The sequence below is a fragment of the Gobius niger genome (genome assembly GCF_951799975.1).
Source record: "Gobius niger genome assembly, chromosome: 2".
NCBI lineage: Eukaryota > Metazoa > Chordata > Actinopteri > Gobiiformes > Gobiidae > Gobius > Gobius niger.
The window spans coordinates 40,235,253-40,255,623 of NC_136853.1; the positions used below are offsets into that span (position 1 = coordinate 40,235,253).

Consider the following 20,371-nt stretch of genomic DNA (forward strand, 5'->3'; position numbering starts at 1 on the left):
TATGCAATAAGTTCCACAAAAATACGCAAAAATATATATAGAATAAAAGTTTTTTTTTTTAATCGAATAATTGTGAATAGTTTAAATCCGCGCTGTGTTTCGCGCTTTATGAGAAGAATAATCTTGGCAAAGTGAACCTTTCTTCTTCTTATCTGCTGCTCTTTTCCTCCACTTGCACATTCCTGCCATAAAGCCGCGGGCGGATGGACTGTACCATCTGAGTGTTGATCCTGATGTGCCTCGTTTGGTGTTTTGGGATAAACTCATCTACATTAAATATTGTGTAGAGAACTTCTTAGTAAAGGCCACAGAGCTGCTCATCTGAACTGTGAGTGTGATATTTCTGTCCTGAGTGCCTGAAGCCGCGCGTCCCGCAGCAGCGCGACCCCCGCTCCCGGCACATGGGCTCGTCCTGTCACTGCCATGTTGGATGAGGCTGCTGTGTGCTTTCTGACGGCTGCACTTCCCAGGAAAGTTTTGTGTTTTCTGCACTGCCCTGACTCCACTGTTTTCTGACCATCTTCGTGTGGATCTGTGCTTTGTGCTGAGTCTCACACACGTCTGCCTGTCGGGGAAGCAGGTCTACGGGAGCCGGATCCCCGTGAGTCCTCCGGAGGAAGGCCACGGATGACTGAGGGATTGTTTATGTATCTTTTTGGATCTGATATTTGGACTTAGGTTCGGCACATTCTTCACAAACTGAGCGGAAGTATGAGTGGACAGCAGCCGCAAAGGCGGCAAACAAACATCGGATCGATATTATTAACGCCTCAAGAAAATGAGTGCCTGTTCAACCACCTCGGCAGGAAATGCATCGTAAGTTTTATTCATGGAAATGTTGCCTGATCAGAGGCTAGCAGAGGAGCTAAGCTAACTTGTGCAGTGTTTCCCATCTGTGGTTTCCTGAATCCCATCAGTGAGACTTTGAGGCAGAGGTGAAGTGTCTTTGTTTTGTGTGGTTTGGTGATCAGCTCTGAGGAGTTTGGGGACAGTCTGAGGAGCTGAGCTTTAACAGCAGAGCTTTAACAGCAGAGCAGGCTGTGCACGGACCTTCATGTCCCATTCAGGAACATGTCATTTTGGCAACAACATTACAAGTATTTATCCTCCCACAGCAGGCCATGCCCCGGGTTCCCCTCGGCCCTGCTGACACCTGAGACACGCTGTTGTCCCTCAGAGCAGAGCTGCTAAAGCCATCAACAGAAACGACTGATTTTCATTACATAACGCGCTGAACCGGGGCTGTTTGCGGGAAGTGTTTGCGCTCTCAAGAATGTACCACATTAATTAGCCGAGCGCCGTCTCTACAGCCTCAGGACGGTCAGGATCCTGGACCCATAACCCTTCAGTAAAGAACAGGTGTCCTGGTGCCACCGCGACACTGTGGTCCGTGTATTGTCACGAATCCGTGGCTTGGCACTGATTGCGCAACGTCAGTAGTATAGCTGACTCATATTCATGCCCACCTCACTCCCTGTCCTTACAAGGCCTACAAACCCCATATCAGCCACAGAACATAACAGCTAGTGTCATGTTTTATACAGGCCAACCATTAAGCTGACAGTAAGACGGCTTTTAGTTAGATTTACATTAAAGAGAAAGGGCCACCTGGTAAAGTAATCAGCATCCAGGCTTCACAAGGAGCAGATGATCTTTTGTTTGAGCCTCAGACCATTTATCTGTGTGGAGTTTGCGAGTTCTTCCTGTACCTAAACATACATGTTTGTGTTGAGTCGAGAAGTGGACTCTAAAGATCTTGGCTTAAAGGAACAGGCCACCATTTTTCCATGCTGTGATATGTTCTTCCCGGAGCTTAGACGAGTTGATACGCGCCTGTCTGTTTTTTGTGCGTGCCCGTGGAAGAGCTTGGTTGCTTCCAACTTCACCTCCGTTTGGAGCTATAGGAATACATTGGGAGAGGCCAAATGCTAGCAACATATTTGGTCGTTTTGCATGATTGTGGGCACGCACAAAGACCGGACAGGTACGAATCAACTCGTCTAAGCTCAGGTAAGAACTAGGGCTGTGCAATTAATCGAAATTCGATTACGATTTCGATTACAACAGTAAACGATTACAAAATAAGCATAATCGCAAAAAATCGCTTATAATTTTTTTTTTTAATTTTTCAATATTTTTTTTTTCAAAAATTTTTAAATGTTTTTTTTCACATTTTTTATTTTTGGATTTTTGTCTTTTTTATGGATTTTTGTCACTTTTTTTTAATGGATTTTTGTCCCTTTTTTTATGGATTTTTGTCTTTTTTTTATGGATTTTTGTCTTTTTTTTAATGGATTTTTGTCACTTTTTTGATGGATTTTTGTCTTTTTTCTGCTGGATTTTTGTCATTTTTTGGATGGATTTTTGTCACTTTTTTGCTGGATTTTTGTCATTTTTTGTTGGTTTTTTGTCATTTTTTGGATGGATTTTTGTCACTTTTTTGCTGGATTTTTGTCACTTTTTTGATGGTTTTTTGTCTTTTTTCTGCTGGATTTTTGTCTTTTTTTGCTGGATTTTTGTCACTTTTTTGATGGATTTTTAATCGTTTGAATAATCGTGATTTCAATTATGACAAAAATAATCGTGATTATTATTTTTTCAATAATCGAGCAGCCCTAGTAAGAACATATGTCAGTGTGGAAAAACGATGGCCTGTTCCTTTAAGGTTAGAAGATGGGTCCTCAAGCAGGTGAAAGTTGTTTAGCAGCCCGGGTTGTGTCCAAATCAGTCAATATCATCAAAGTGCAAGGGTCAATTACACAAAATGAAAGACAGAGTATACACTGAATGAAATGTAGGGAAGTGCAACCTAGTACAACCTTATCACTCAAAACATTTATTGATATCATTAACCAACCCCATACAATAAAGATATTTATAGAGCACTTTGACGCAGGTAGAGTGCCTTGCTTTCCCTTTTCGTTCATAAGTTTCTGTCCCTTCAGCAATTATTTTAAAAGAACTTCCTAAGCTTTTTTTTTTTTTGGAACAATCTCTCTTCCTGATTAGACAGTGAAGAAAAGCTTGTGTGTTTCTGGTTGCTTTATATTGCTGGTTTATGTGCCATTGTTAGTTTTATACTTTCACGAAGTGTCAGGTCACTTCCCCATTGCCCAAATAGTTTCCTTTCATTGTGTACCTTTGAGAATAATGCATAAAGAACTGAAAGAACAGCTCTTCCTCTTAATGGCATTCCCCTCAGGACACACAACTAAACTTCTATAGAATCACAGCAATACAGAAATCATTATCCATCATTGGAATTTCGCTTCTATCATGCCTCGTGTGAGCTATCCTTGAGTTTGACCACCATATGCTGTTGTTTGCTCGGGACAGGCTTTTCTTCCTGTCACATGTCCTCTGCGTGAAGTGCACACCGGTCTGCGGGGTGTGTCCTCTTGTCCTGCCTCTGTGAAACCTGCTCACGAACCCGGCGGTGACGCGCGGCTCCTGGCATCTGCCCGTTCTGTCACCGCACATGTGATCGAGATGTGGATGTCAGAAGCATTCCTCCAAGCCCTACGCTCCCAACGCCTCCGCAAGTCTTAGCAGGCACAGGCAGATTCAGGGGCACCTAGGGTTTGGCAAATGGTTCTTGTTTTACTGGGATGAGGCGAGCTTGTTGTCACAGAACATGGGGCCCAATAGGATATGAATGGCGATACAAGTTTGGTGTTTCAATGAGGGTCACTCCATGAAATAAATCCCCCCAATGACCATCTTGCATTTGCTATAAACGTTGCATGGTTGTTGGTATCATAGACTGTAAAAAAAATGGACGTCTTATGCTCACTCCTCCCCGTTTACCATAATGACCACGGTCGAGGGGGAATTCATGGTGGATTTACAGGCTCCCCCTCCCCAGCTCTGACGAAGCATCTTCCTAAAAAGGGCATAAGGGCGGGATTTTCACCGTAGACTCGGCCCTTGCGTGACGTGTAGCTCGCGCTGCTCCAATGCTAACAGTCCGACCCTCATTAAGTACGAGATTTCAGAAATTCATATTGCGAAAACCAGCCTGGTTTCATATATTGTTATTAACCCAGCGTTATCACAGGAGGAATATCTATCCTAGTCTAGTGTTGAAACAATTGAAACCAGGCTTTAAAGTAGTTTTTAACGTGTCTAAAGTCCAATGCTTTTCAATGGGGGCCTAGTGGCGACATGGAGGTACTACAGCAATGGCGGAGCAATGGCGGCCCCCACGTTCGTGGTCAAAAAGCAGGGCAGCCAGCGGCCATTGGTTAGTATCCATAATTTCATGCAGTCCTTATATTTGAAGAGTTTAGTGGTGCTAGGCTAGTGCTAGGCGAGTGCATGTCTATGGTAACTAGTAGCCTGCAATTAAAACAGTCTGACCCAGGCACAGTGCACCTGAGGCAAATCACTTATAACACCAGACTACCGATATAAATGTCTGTGTTGACTGAATAATCTTTAAAATATAACCATTTTGCATTTAAAATAACTCATATTTGATCAGCATCAGCTTCCTGGTTGTAAGCTACGCTAGGATCTGCAGTAGTTTGTTTACCTGCGGCCGGCATTTGTACACATGGAATTCACAAAGGAGCTTTCTACAAATCAGATATGGCAACTTTTGGAGGACTACCTGATGATTTTGAAGAGGTTTTTAATGCAGGCTACTAGTTACCATAGACATGCACTAGCCTTGCACTAGCCTAGCACCACTAAACTCTTCAAATATAAGGACTGCATGAATTTAAAAATATATATGTATCTCCGGATATCAACAACACTCTGGATAACTATGAAATGAGGCCCTATGTCAAAAATCCTGAAATACCTCTTTAACCTCTCAACATGAATGAAGTTTTCTGGACAGAGTCTTCCTCCTCCTCCTCACTTGATCCTGTACATTGATCATGTACTAGCAGCTAGTCTTTGTTTTTTACTGGACGTTGCTGTCACGGTAAAGCCCAGATTTTCTTACTTAAAACTCATCCTTGTGAAAAATCGGTTTGTTAGATATCTATTATGAATCTCATTGTCGTTTTATTGAGTGTAGCTTGAGGACAGTTTGCTGAATGTCTCTTCTTCACCTCCTTTCCTGAGCTGCTATGTAATAATATGTATTTTTGTAAAAAGAAAAAAAATCAGCAAAAAAACATGCTTTATTAGTTGTTGCACCTCTACTAACTTGTAGAATGAGAGACAGACCGTGTGTTTGAGCCTATTTTTTGACTCTTCGTAATCGGGTAATCCATTTCTAAGGATGGCTTGTTACTACCTTAAACCTTTCAGAACCATTGTGTGTCAGTACAAGACTATTGACCAACCTCTAATAGACGGAGATGTTGAGTTTGAAGACAGAGACCTGCCTTATAGTCTGTGCTCATTGGTATTCCGTGCTCTCTGTGGTCGTCGTCTCTGGCAGGACTCGGAGGTGGCCTGGCTCCAGCTCTCAGCGTGTGAGTGCCTGATCAGCAGTCCACTCCTACAGGAAGCCCGTGGTCGGCCTCCTCTCAAACGGTTTTTGCTGGAGCAGTGGAACAAGACTCCCCCCCCCCTTTTCCTCACTTTTTACTGTTTTAGCTCTTTTTTTCCCCCACTTTGCTTTCCCCTTTGTTCTAGTGGTTGTTGATGAGGCGTCCAATTTTGGGATGTTAAACATAACAAGAGTTTTTCAGCAAACATGCATGACAGCTCTTCACTTTTGTTTTGGTTGCAGAGGACATTTAATATTCTAAATTATTTCACCAAATTCTATGTTTTTTAAAGCAACACACAATGAATCAGTCTTGTATCAATGGTAATTTCTTTAGAGTTATCCCAAAGTTACCATTTGTTGAACTTAATTTTAGTAGTTAAAAGTAGGACTGAAACAACTAATCGATTATTGAAATAGTCGACAACTATTTTAGTAATCGATTAATTGTTTTCTGATTCACAGACTCAAATAATAGCGAAAATGTAGTATTTTTGATGAAAATCGACTTTGTTTTTCATAATTAGGGTTTCTAGTGTTTTGTACATGGTAAATTTCATGAATATCTGTCTGTGTCTCATCCAGGGAGAAAGATTAATTAGCGCTAAGAGCCTCCTACAAACATTTACTTTAAGTTTACTCCATCACCACGTCCTCAAGCAGCCCCACTCTAGCTTTATGTGATAAAAAAAATAGAAAAAAATACATTTTTCCGACACCATTCACACAGCCAAGCGATTCATCGATTAATCGTAAAAATAACCGATAGATTAATTGATTACAAAATAATCGTTAGTTGCAGCCCTAGTTAAAAGTTATTTTTTGTCCAACCAAGGTAAATGTAGCATAATAATGTAAGCAGCTTTACCCGCTTATTATTACGAAACTAGATACTCTAATACACCCTGTGTGTGATTTTGGTCGCTCTGTGATGAACAGAAGTGAAATAAATGATGATAAAAACTTTTGACATTTTATATATTATATATATTACTCTTTTTTTTTTTAGTCCGAGGGGGCGTGGTGTTGCGTAGCGAACAGCTGTAAAGCCGACACTTCTCTCTCGCTGACAAAGCAGAGCGGCCATGTCCCATGGAAAGATCGAAACAGTTGAGATTTTAACATTTCTGAGTTTTAAATGGTCAAAATCGGTCCCGGGACGGCTGAGAAACATCCGGGTTAAGTCTTCAATCTGAGAACCAGGCTGTTGTTGTCGTTGAAAATGGACTTGGAACAGATATTTAGTCATTTGCCTCTTCCCATAATGTGTCGATCCAGAGAGGAGGAGAGAGAGGAGTTAATCAGAAAGGAGAGCGTTGCATAACAAAATAGAATCTCCGTTTCTACAAAAAATAATTAAACTTTCACCTCCGGAGAGCTTAGAGTCTCGCCTTTCAAACGAGCCACAGCATGTGTCCATAGCTACAACACAGAATATGCTGTGGTGACACAAATATCATGTGGTTAACAGGACTGTCTTGTGATGTCACCGGAAACTATTGCTGCTCTATTGGTGTTTGATTTGTTACTTCCCTTTCGCCACCTAATTGTTCACTCTTGTTACCAAAGCCTCGTGCAATCCCTGTTAAATGACTTCCTTGTCACTCTTTGTCAGTGACCTCAACAGTCAGCAATTTTCGGTTTGGCAATCCTGGCCCTTTAAGTAAACAATCAACTCTCTACTTTTTCCAATCTCAGATAACATACAAGAGCTGTTTCATAATCTGGTTGTTGGTTCTTGACCTCAAACATACACCAACTCATGATTTTTCTGACATGCATCTCACCCGATAATGGAGTGGTGTTTACGGGTAACGCTTTCCTCTGCTCTGACTTTACAGACATGGACTGTATTTGCTGTGGTTTTCGCCTGCGTGAAAGTCTCTCAGTCAGAGATTGATGACGTTGAACACAGCTCTACTTCTTGCAGTCAATAATCAGAGGGAGAAAAAGGAAACATTACTGTCCATTTACTTGATCTTCGGACAGTTGATGTCAAGGCTTTGAGTTTTATGTTGCTGCCAATGGTTTCATGCTTAAATGTGAGCTTTCATTCATTTGTCATGGAGGACAAATTGTTACTCTGAGCAAATCTTATGTTTATTCTAAAAAGACATTGCAGAGGCTTATGAAACGGATCGTTACAGACCATGGGTTTTTTATTTTAGTGATGTCAGTGATACATGATATTAATTTGTTAACGCTGTCCAGCACAATAGACTGTCAAATTATTGTAATTGCAAAATATCCATGTCACAAGAAGTCACAATTTATTGTAAAATCCCTGAGTTCTTCCATCTTTACTGATTTTACAATACAATACATATTTTTATCCAAAAAGCAAACAAAAGCCATGTTTATTTTTTGTTTTGGAACATTACTTTCCTATTTTAGTTTTTCATTTTTTCAAACAATTAGCAAAAACAAAAGCTTCAGATTTTTGTTAAACTTAATGAAGCAGACTACTATCTTAAAATTGCGGTTTTTGAAACAATCAAATAGCACAAAACTTTCTGACATCATCCAGTCCTATTGAAACTGTTGATCTGTTGGAATATGATTGTAGCTTAAGGTGAAGGTTAAGGTATACATACATAGTTCCGGCAGCCATTTTGAATACCGAAGTAGCATTATGCAGTACTACAACCTGTAACAATATCTCTACACCTCACTGACAGTGGCATTTTCATGTACTTGTAATCATTGCTCAAGAAGATAACAGTAAAAACACGACCCCAGAGACGCATGTTTATGTGATATAACCGGCAAATGTGACGTAGCAGCTCTGTCTGTCGAGCTACAGCAAGATTTACTAAAGATCTGCCTCAGTCCTCAGTCTAAATTAGCACATCAAAGAGGAAACAGAAAAACTTTCTCTGTCATTTTTACAGTTTGCCATGTCAAAAGAGTCTATCAGAGTCAGTGTTTAAGCTGCTCAAGACGTTAGCATGCTACCGGTTAGCAATAGTAAATCAACTGTCAATGGCTTCAACACGATAAACACATTTCTCACATCGATGAACACTGAGGAAATACTACTGTATCAGCTCAGCTCTGACCTCTGTCACATGTTGTATCCAAGGCCAGATATTTGGAGTTTGATTCAGGGCTTTCTCTTGGAGAGGTCAGAGCTGAGCGGTAGAAGCTAAATGCTAACCGAATGCATGCTAACATCTTAAACACTGACTCACCGGTTTCTTCACATAAACGTGCGTCTCTTGATCAATGATTACGAGTACATTAAAATAACACTGTCAATCAGTTGTTTTCATTCTCATCTTGAGTAGAGATATTGTTACATGTTGTAGTACTGCATAATTCTACTTTGGTATTCAAGATGGCTGCCAAAACAACAAAAGTCACATGACTGAAAGGCATGTATAGTTTAGTGTCCCTGTAGGGAAATTTGTCCCAATTTGATCCATCCTTCGATGCCACTGGTAGATCGGGTAGGACACTATGACATCATCACTTTCTAAAATGTGAACACAACCGATTGTACTAAACCATACAATTGTAACAATTGTACTAATGGCTTTTCAGATTAATTAGGTACTTCTACGATTCCACAAGCCTTGCCACAATATCACAATAACTATCCAACCATTAGATTTGTATATACAGCTTAAGCAGTGCTGTTGACTCTAACACTATGACGTACCCTGCAGTGTGGAGTTTGATGTCATACACTTCTGCCCTCCCCTGTGCCCCCCCAGGACCTCCAGGCAGAGTAACCCACTTAGCAGAGCGCACACTAACTCGTATAGAGCCGTGGTGCTCTGGGTCCGTGAGTAATGGCCTATTTATTGCACTGTGGCGCTGTGACCATCCGAGCGGAAGTTCCCAGTCCTTTGCTGTGAATACGGCTCGACACAGAGGGAGAAAACCCCCAATATAAGCAAAGTGACTCGAGCTGATTTTTGATGAAAGGATTTGCTTTTCGGCGTTTCCGATGTGCAGCCATTTTGTGTGTGTAGTGGCATTTCATTGCTCTTAATAGGTCAATAGTAAAGTCTTTCCAAAAAGCTATTGCTGCAGAAGAACGTTGGCGTGCTCTGGTTATTTATCTCAAATAAAACCCCAATGTTGTGACACCAGACAGACGTTCCCCAGTTCTGGATACACTGTGAAAGCAATGGGTGTTAGTAACTTGAACATTTGTGGGGCTCGGACTCTGCAAGTCACAAATTGAGTGGACTAAATCAGCAAATCGGGTATATGGGTGTGTCTTCAGCAGAAAACAGGATAGTTTTTGTTAAAGGATCTGTATCATGCTATTTTAGCCATCCCAAAGTAAAGTATTGGCATTTATATGACATATTGTACCTCTACCGCTATGGAGTACTATTTTTTGTGAGAAATAAGTATTTTCTGGGGGTATTTTGCAAACCCAGAAGACAAGACGCTTTGATTCAGGGGGGCGCCCTCTCTCCGAGCGGATCTGCCCATGCGTTATTAGCAGTAAAATAAATATAAATATCACAGCAATAAAAAAGGACTTTTTGAAAAAAGTCCTGCACCTCTCGTAGCCAAACGCGCTTTCTCCGCGACATTTTCATTAGGTACGAAAAAAGAACAGGTGTGTCCAGAATTGTTTCGAAAGAGCTCCATCTTCACAACCTTTAGTGCAAACATGACATCTGTTCAGACGCTCAGGGGTGCGTTTGTTTTTTTGTTTTTTTAAGCTGTTTTATCAATTAAAATCAGGCCATAAGGCATTACATTACAGAAGTTGTGCTCTTTCTGTTTGACACTACGACGTAAAAAATGTGTGTCACAACTCAGTGGTTTTCCAGCAGAGGGCGGAGCAGCTGCTCAGAGAGCAGGATTCAGGAGGATTACTGAGAACTGTGTGAATGAAGCCAAAAACCACTCTGGGTGTGTTTTTCATAAGGAAATAGCATAACAACATGGCTAAAAGCTCCAAAAAGTCGATTTTGCGTGATATAGGCCCTTTAAAATCACTACATGATATGTTTAAAATGTAATCTTTAATCCTAATTGTAAAAGTTGTTACATTTATTTTTGCTATATTTGTTTGTGTAGGACAGATGTGAAGTACTTCATACTCTCCTCCAGTACATCTCGCTCGCCTGTCGACTGCACTGCTGCGTTTCTGTCTCACACACTGCACGGCTCTGTTTTATTGCCTCATTAGAGCTAATCCTTCCAGGAACAGCAGCATGTTATCAGCAGGTGTCAGTGCGGGCTTTTTCATGTGTGGCACTCGCTGTCTGTGATCCTGGACCCCCCACTGGACCCAAACCCTCCAGGTTACAGCAAAACCCAACAGGGACCACTCTGCCCCCGTGGTGCTCTGTGTGTACGAGCCAGAGGGAGCCTTTGACTTCCATTCATCAAGCAGTTAATGCTGTTTGGCCTGAGAACTACAAACGCAAAGTGTAGGATTTATTTGACCAACTCGTCCTTACAACCTTTACCTTATTTGCTCACTGGCCCCTGTGGCTACTAGCCCCAAATTTTACTTGCTAGCACTTTGTATAACCTGAACCAAGGTGTGCCAAGTTTTACATTATTGTGAACAAAATCAGAGCTATGTTTTGCCAAAGGGGCCACCATCAATCTGCACCCATAGTATTCTTCATCACATTTATGACACTGATGTTCGAAAAATATACATACTTAAATATAACTATTCTAATGTATAACTTCAGCCAGTCGTAGCTCGATCTAATTTTGTTCAAAATCCTTTGCTTTTAAAGTCAAGCCTTTCTTTAAAGGGATATTTCAAGATTTTTGATATAGGGCCTCATTTCCTAGTTATCCAGAGTGTTGCTGATTTCTGGAGATATTTTTTTTGTAATTCAAGCAGTTCTTATATTTGAGTATCGTGTATCGTGTCGCTAGGCTAGTGCAAGGCTAGCGCATTTCTACGATATCAGCTAGCCTGCATTAAAAACAGTCTGACCCGCTCCACAGTGCACCTGAGGCAAATCTAACGATATAAATGTCAGTGTCGATGGAGTAATTTCAACCATTTTGCATTTAACATACCTTATATTTGAGCAGCATCAGCTTTGTGGTTGTATAAGCTACACAGCGGCGGAGTGATCTGCTAGAAAATAGTCCCTCAAAATGCGATCATTCATGTGATGCAAGGTCAGCTATATTCCAAAAATTATTCTATCGACACAGACATTTATATGGTTAGTCTGGCATTATAAGTGATTTGCCTCAGGTGCACTGTGGAGCGGGTCAGACTGTTTTTTAATGCAGTGTAGAAATGCGCCAAATACCATAGAAATGTGCTAGCCTAGCACTAGCCTAGCGCCACGTAACTCTTTAAATATAAGAACTGCATGAATTATTTAAAAAAATATCTCCAGAAATCAGCAACACTCTGGATAACTAGGAAATGAGGCCCAGTGTCAGAAATCCTGAAATATCCCTTTAAGTTGTGTGTTTACCTTGAGTAAACTCATATTTATCATGAATCGATACAGATTTAAGCACAATGTTGTCCTGTGCTTATCTTATATTCACAGGAAAGACATAAACAATGATGCTTTTCTCTGAAGTAATCCCCTCTTCTCTCCTCTGTGACAGTCGCTCGCCTCGGCCGTGGTGCAGGTGTTTACAGCAGACAGGAACTCCTCCTGGAGCAAGAGATGCTGCGGTGTGGCCTGTCTGGTCAAAGACAACCCCCAACGCTCCTACTACATCAGGGTGTTCGACCTCAGGGTGAGCTACTCATATTTCTGAAGCACTTTAGGATGACCGTAGTTGATTATAAGGCTGTGATGATAGAAGCACAATTAAAAGTGTTATTCCTTCAGATTTGCCATAAAACTACCGGCCATTTTGGATAAATCATTTACAGGTCCATGATGGAAAATAACTCAAGGGGCAGTGCCTTGCCACTGCAGACGCACAATTCATGTTTAATAATATATTATGCCTAAAATGAGGCCAAAATTGCCCATTGCAAGCAAAATAAAATGTTAAAGCCGTACTAAGTAACTTGTTTACCTTAATAAATCATTTTCGTAGTCCCTCTGGGGTAATAAAAGGGTTAATGGGATGATTGGAGGTGTTTCATCTCCCCCTGGTGTCTCTTGTCAGAAAACCACAATTGCAACTTGGTCGGAGTCACCAATACACACTAATGGAATCATGAAGAAGAAGCTAACAGGCTAACGGGCAAAGCTAGCTGCGGGCTAGCGCCTCTTAAACAGTATTTACAGCCATATTTGTGTGGATAAAAATTATCTCCATTGTGTAATTGGATGTACAATATCCCTCTCTCTCCCTTTGTCTTTTCTGTCAGTGTAGTATTTCCTCTCATGGACAATTCTGAGTAAAAAACTGCAGTGGCGCTTATGGCCTCTAGGGGCATGAGTTACAGGCATCCATATACTACTATTTTCACTGTCACTGTGTTAATTTTGACAACATATTTTATTTTAGTTTTAGTCTTCGTCTTTTGACTAAAATGTAATTTCATTTTAGTTGAGATTTACTCGACTAAAATTGCATGTCAATGTAGTCGACTAAATTTAAGACTAATTTAGTCGACTTTGCATTTATAATATTCATTATAATCATATTTAATCAAGGTCCTTGACTTCATGGAGCTGCTCCACATGAGTAAAGCACAAACCTGTTCATTTGGCAGTGAATTTACATGATATGAGGCTCTTTCAGACGGTCAATAGAAGTTTGGATGATTTTAGTCTCTCCTTTTCATTTTTATTTAGTCTTATTTTAGTCGACTAAAATATTTGGACCTTTTAGTCATAGTTTTAGTCTCATGAGGAACATTTAATTTAGTTTTAGTCCAATTTTAGTCGTCAAAAATATCACTTTGGCAAAAATTAAGACGAAATATTAAGACGAAATTAACACTGAACAACGTGAAAATAAAAATCTTAGTACCGTAAATATACTGTAAATCAGGGGTCACCAACCTTATTTCAGATGAGGGCTACTTTAAGAGCATTAAGTTGTTCGAGGGCTACCAGTTAAAAACAAATCCTAAAGACTTAAACGTACACTGTTCACTTATAGGATATTGACCCCATATTATATTAAAATAGCTTTATTTTAAACTCGTACCGAGTCACAAGAACCGAAATAACTGTAATTTTAAGAATTAGATTCAAGAAAATGAAGTGTTTTACACTTTAGAAAAAGTCCCAAGGGCTACTGGACATGCCCCAAAGGGCCCCTGGGTGCCCACGGGCACCACGTTGGTGACCCCTTCTGTAAATAAATAGTGCAACAGTAATTTGTGTTTCTCAGTTGTTTTGAACATGTTGATCCACTTTGGCTTGTTTTTGGCTGTAGACAAATTAAAATTTGGCTTGCAAATTGGGAGATGTATTATTCCAATATCTGTCTTTTGCAATATTTGATGATCTAGAAATATCCTTTCAGAATTCTTTTCTTTTGCCCTCAGCAAAGCTGCGTTGTCGCTCTGGGCAATCACTTAAATCCTCTTAAATTATATATTTGTATTGTTTTCCTCATTGTGCAGCCCAAGTTTTTCTCAAAGTACTGTCTCTCTTTTGTGATCTTTGTAAACCCCGTTGTGCTTGTCTTCCTCAGGACGGTAAGGTGATGTTCGAACAGGAGCTTTACAACAGCTTCAACCTCTCCTCCTCCAGGCCATACTTTATTGCATTCGCTGGAGACGTGAGTTCATGACATGTGTTTATGCCTCTTCTCTTTTTAATCCTGACACCTTAGCTCTGCTCCCAGACTCATCAACTACATTTTGAGTTTTTCATTTCCCTGTTTTTATTAACAATCCCCCCGGAGAGGAAACTACAGACTTATTTCTCATACAGTGATTATGTAAATGCTTTGTTGTTTTATTAATCTCCCAAAAAGAACAGCATTTAAAGGATCTGGTCTCATCACATGCCTATGATATTACAATAGATCATAATTTGTAATCAATACATGCCATGGATGACACACAAAGTCATGTCACAAATGATTAATGCTTTATTTAAATAGTTTCCCATAATGAGAGTCTATTTATAGACCAAATATGTGGCCTGGGGAGAACTTCTCAGGGCCCATGAGTGTTGCTGATTTCTGGAAATATTTTTTTTGTAATTCATGCAGTTCTTATATTTGAAGACTTGCGTGGCGCTAGGCTAGTGCAAGGCTAGCGCATGTCTATGGTATCAGCTAGCCTGCATTAAAAACAGTCTGACCCGCTCCACAGAGCACCTGAGGCAAATCACTTATAACGCCAGACTAACCATATAAATGTCTGTGTCGATAGAATAACTCTAATCATTTTGCATTTAAAATAACTTATATTTGAGCAGCATCAGCTTCGTGGTTGTATAAGCCAGTGGTTCTCAACCTGGGGGTCGCGAGACAAATTTGGGGGGTCGCCAGATCATTTAGATAAAATATACATATTTTCATTAGCATATAATCTGGTGTTTTATTGTAGTATGTGTTTGCTCTTTTACCATAGTGCCATTATTTGTTTGTAGTTTCATGAATTTTATTTCAGCCATTTGTTTTTTTTCTTTGTTTTTTAAGAATTATGTAGGCTAATGTTCCTATTTCTCACGGTGTGGCCCGGGCGGGGGGTCACGAACCCCTTTACCTGTTATAATGGGGGTCGCGGCTCCAAAAGGTTGAGAACCAATGGTATAAGTTATGCAGCGGCGGAGTGATCTGCTAGAAAATAGTCCCTCAAAATGGGATCATTCATGTGGTGCAAGGTCAGTTATATTCCAAAAATTATTCTATCGACACAGACATTTATATGGTTAGTCTGGTGTTATAAGTGATTTGCCTCAGGTGCTCTGTGGAGCGGGTCAGACTGTTTTTAATGCTGTTTTTAATGCAGGCTAGCTGATGCCATAGAAATGTGCTAGCCTTGCACTAGCCTAGCGCCACGAAACTCTTCAAGAAAAACTGCATGAACTACAAAAAGAAAATCTCTTGAAATCAACAAGTCCTATGTCAAAAATCCTGAAATATCCCTTTAATATAGCAACTGCAATTACACATAAGACCTGAGGTGGCAGTAGGAAGTATAAAAATGACAACTTCCATCTAGTCCCTTTAGCCTTGGCACCTCTTAATAATTCCTTAATTCCACCAAAAGGCAGTATTTGTCCACATTGATCTCATTGCGCCTCACAAAACCTTTCCTTCTGTAATATGTATTCTGTATTGTAAAAGTCAGAAAGCATTAACCATATTCTCTTTTGCGCCTGTAGTCTTGCCAAGTGGGTCTAAACTTCGCCAGTGAAGAGGAGGCAAAGCAGTTTCGCCGAAATGTGGCAGACCTCGTCGGGAGAAGACAGAGGAAAACTGGTAACAATTCAACAAACTTCACTAACTAACTCTGTTCTTCAAGCTTACGCTACTGGTTTGACATTCACTACATGAACAATGTGGTTTGGAAATATAATAGGTTTAGTTTAAAGCAGGGGTGTCAAACATACGGCCGGCCCGCGAGATGATTTAATCCGGCCCCGGCTCTACAGCTGTGGTTGTCAACCTTTGGGAGCCGTGACCCCCATTATAACAGTTGTGACCCCCGCCCTGGTCACATCGTGAGAAATAGGCACATTAGCCTACATAATTCTGAAAAAACAAAGAAAAGAACCAAATGGCTAAAATGAAATTCATCAAATTACTAACAATTAATCACACTCTGGTAAAATAGCACACACATGCTACAATAAAATATTACATTATATGCCAATAAAAATATGTAATTTATCAACATGATCTGGTGACCCACCAAATTTGTCTCGCGACCCCTTTGGGGATCCTGACCCCCAGGTTGAGAACCACTGCTGTAGAGCATAAATTCCAGAGTATTTGAGGAAAAAAAGAGCATAATGAGAGCTCAGGATATTAACAACACATTCTATAGCCACGTAGTAAATGGACAGTCTGCCCCAGGGCGGCTGTGGCTTCAATAACAGCTTAGCACCACAGAGTGTGGAGAGAGAGAAATGAGAGAGAATGAATAATGACTACTATGTAGTACTTTGAGGACCTTGTGACACAGGTTTGTAAAGTGCAATACAAGCCGAAGCTACAGTCAAGTTGGAGCTTTGACCAAATCACAGCTTATTATTATTCATTTCTAGGAAAAATATTCTCTATTATATTATATACCTGTCGTGGGAGCTGAATTTCGGCCCGCGACCCAAAATGAGTTTGACACCCCTGGTTTAAAATATTGGCATCTTATGTGGACCTGAGTCATGTATTGAAAATGCTGCAAACCGTTTTGTCAAGCTTCGTCTGCTTTCTCTTTTCTCTGTTGTCTCTTAACTTATGGTAAACGACACTTCATAGCATAATTACTAAACCAACCATTTCATCCAAAGTGTTTACTACCCTGACCAGTCCACAGGGGGCAGCACACATTCAGTCTTACAACAAAATGCAGGGAAATGGAGCTAATCCTTCCATGGCAGTCGACCTGACCACCCTCCCCACTGGGTGTAACATGGGCTTCTTCTGGTTCACGGCTTTGTTTTTCTTGGTTCTCATGCTTCAGTCCTGACCTGGTTTGGTCCCATAATAGACTCCGCCTCGTATGCCATATACATTGTAGGGTGATGCTTTTTACAACCACTGTCTGTGACCATAGCACCATTTGTATTCCCTGTTATTCTTTGGGGGATTTGCTAATATTGATTACAGTTACAGCACATGGGGCTCTCATGCACGAACACACCGGCGCTTCCCTTTGCCTTTTATCGTCGCTTCCCTAATGAAACTTTTCATCGGCCGCTGCCTCTGTGCCGCCTTCTCTCTTGGGGCACGTCTTGACCTCTCTAGTAGATTGTCCTGATTCATGTTTGCCCTCTCTCTTCTGATTGGACGCTCTGCTCTCATCTTGCTTGGCCTTTGAGTTCTGACGCTGTGTCATTGAAAACTCAGCCCATCGACGGATTGAAGTTTCTCTCTGCTTTGGCGACTTCTTTGCCCACATCTACGACACAAACTCCAGCACTAGATGTATATATAGACAAACTCGCACTCACATTTTGCAAATAGTTCTGGCAAATTATTTAGACAGCCTAATCCTTTTTTTTTAGAATAATAATAATAAAAATGGAAAAGCTATTATCATTTTATTGCCTAAGTTAGTTTTTGAAGCACACAAGCATATCACTGTACATTTTAGTGTAGCTCACATTATATGTCTTTCAATGTCAAGACTTTTGCCAGTTTTTTCCCTTAACATCTGAGTAAAAAAAAAAAGACAAAACCTAACCTTTAACATGCTTATTTTTTTACATTTTGTCTGCTAGAGAGCATTTTTGTCCTGCGAGGCTGCCGCTTTTCTAGATGGGAGAAATATGCACGTGCATATTTACAGTCTGTTTACTCAAAATGTGTTTTCATTCCATTCCTTTGATCAGGATTTCCACTTTAGTGTCTCCTACAGACTTTCCTATCCTTATCCTATTGTACTCAACAATATTTTGAAGTTTTTAGGGGGATCTTTATCTCATTCCTAGACTGATTTATTGAGCTTTGAAAGGCAAGAAAAAGCCAAATTTGTACAGATTTTTTTTCTTTTGTTTCTTTTTTAAAGGGGCTAGATGCAAGTTGGCCATTTTATACTCACTACTGCCACCTCAGGTCATACACGTAACTGCAGCTTCTATATTAAGCTCGTGCATGACGGCACTTCGGACCCGAATTAACACCTTTTTGAGTGACAGTGCAGGATTTTAGAGGCAGTTGTGGTGAACAGGTCTGGGCTCACTCTCATTGTTGGAACATGTAGGGGGAGGAAAATACTTATTTTTAACATTTTTAAACTCTGTGTTGTCCCTTTAAAGCCTATTCAAAATCTCCTCTGAAAAAACATTGGAATTAATATGTCAGCAAAATAAAACCAGAGATTTAAATCTGATTGATATATTAATAGTTTTTAGAGGTCGGCTGATATATCGGCCAGCCAATATATAGGGCCGATATTTGGGGATTTTACAATATCGGCTATAGGACGATAACTCCGGGACCGAAAGTGAAAGAGATATCCCGTTTTTTGCATGAGTTCCTCTGCAACTACAATATCATTTTGAAGCACAGAACCTGGGGAATTAAATCACTTAGTTTTAGATGCGATTGTATTTTTGATCACCGCGCAAAATACAGCGGCTAGCAACAGTATGCTAATGCTAACGTCTGAAACTATGATTGAATCACTAATAAAAATCCCCAGCAATCTTAAAAAAACGACCTCTATTTATTTAAATGAAAAGATAAAATGACAAAAGAAAAGTGCAATACATTTTTCTCGTGGTTATATCGTTGATCTTCAGCAAAAGTTTCAAGTTGGTATCTCTAAAAAAAAGTTCCCTGTTCACCTGCAGTGTCTCGCCTTAATTAGAAAATTGCAAAGGCTGCAATTATTTTTGGTAAAATGATAACCTCTCGAGGCAACAAAATAATAATTATTTTTTTAGTGGATTTACATCTATCAGAATCAGAATAATGTTTATTGCCATTGTTTGGAAGGCTATAAGGGCATACATGTAAAAGATTAAAATAGATATACATTTTTTTTTTAAGTCATCCAGAGTCTTCAGTCCAGATCCAGTCAGAAAACTTGCACTCAGACATTGTTCCACATTTGTTCAGTCCTGATTACAGTCCTGATTACAACCTCTCTCCTCATTAGTGACATCCTATTTTCAAACTTTGCCTTTTTTATCGGCTCCTAATCGCATCACTAAACCGTTCTTTTAATTCCTGTCACTTCTTCCGTATGTCGCTTCACTCTGAACTCAAAAGACAAACTTCTTTCTCCATTTCTAACAACTCAAATGGCTTTCCTCTAAAATTAAGTCAAAACAGAACAAATTATAACAGATGAATTTGTCTGTGTTCACAGAGAAGAGACGCGACCCTCCCAATGGTACGTTCCACACCATTATTTTATTTTCGTACAATGTACTTGTCGCACAGTTGATTTGAGATCTTCTGGAGGTGCGTGTGGTCCACCTTTCAAGGTCCTCAAATGTTTAAACATTTCACATTACAAAGTTTGCAGGAACTCTGTCCATGTAAGAGGTGTCCATCCAGTATTTGTCATGTAACTCAGTGATCCTGTAAATCAGTGATCACGTCAAAGTGTCTTTTATCAGGAGCTGGTTTGTTTCCAAATGATGTCAACTTCTGACTGGAATATTACCCGGGCTCGTCCATCTGCCGTTGTCCAGGCGCACTCACCCAAGCAGAAAACGCTCGCATTGATCCACAGGACTAATCCAAGTTATCATTACAGAGATTTTAGGTTTATTTCCAGTAATCTTTGTATTGTAGTAAGATACAGTTACCTAAATGTGCTCAGAGCTATTGGCTTGGAACTCTCCATTTGTTATGAATATAAAACACTGTCTGGAGTTGTGTATCTTAGTAAATGAAGTCCTAAATCTAGCGTCTCGATGTAGATCTGTCCACTGCACCGTAATTATAGTTCAGCATTTCTTTATCCATTCTGTGATTGGTCCCAAAATCCATGCGAAAAGTTAACCAGGCAAATAATGCTTAGCGATATGACATCACTTTCCCGAACACTCCCCCTTTAGCATCAATGGGCAGCACGGTAGCGCAGCGGTTAGTGCTCGTGCTTCACAGCTGTCTGCGTAGGTTTCCTCCAGGTACTCCGGTTTCCCCTACCACTAAAACATGTACAATAGGTTCCCCTCTGGGGTCAGGACTCCCCTGAAAAAGAGATTCTTAATCTCAGTGGGACTATCCTGGTTAAATAAAGGTCAATACAAATAATTACAGCCTGGAGTCTTTTGTGGTAGTTGTGGAGAAGGTTCTGTATATAATCTAATGGTAAAGCGACCCATTCTTCTTGGCAAAAAGCCTCCAGTTCCTGTAAGTTCCTGGGCTCTTTTGCATGAACTGCACTTTTGAGCTCTCCCCACGGTGGTT

General features: G+C 40.3%; 1 protein-coding gene across 2 annotated transcripts in view; it reads left to right on the forward strand.

The window, feature by feature from the left end:
• Window positions 1-393: 393 nt before the first annotated feature.
• LOC306960135 (actin nucleation-promoting factor WASL-like) overlaps window positions 394-20,371 on the forward strand; it is a 32,149-nt gene continuing 12,171 nt past the window's right edge. Inside the window, exons 1-5 of one of the 2 annotated variants that reach the window (XM_079552473.1) lie at window positions 394-816; window positions 12,017-12,151; window positions 14,018-14,104; window positions 15,664-15,760; window positions 19,320-19,343. In XM_079552473.1, coding sequence (XP_079408599.1) covers window positions 712-816; window positions 12,017-12,151; window positions 14,018-14,104; window positions 15,664-15,760; window positions 19,320-19,343 — 448 coding nt within the window. In that variant the 5' untranslated portion in view covers window positions 394-711. The remainder of the gene's footprint in view (window positions 817-12,016; window positions 12,152-14,017; window positions 14,105-15,663; window positions 15,761-19,319; window positions 19,344-20,371) is intronic. The other variant, XM_079552474.1, reaches the window with a different exon arrangement.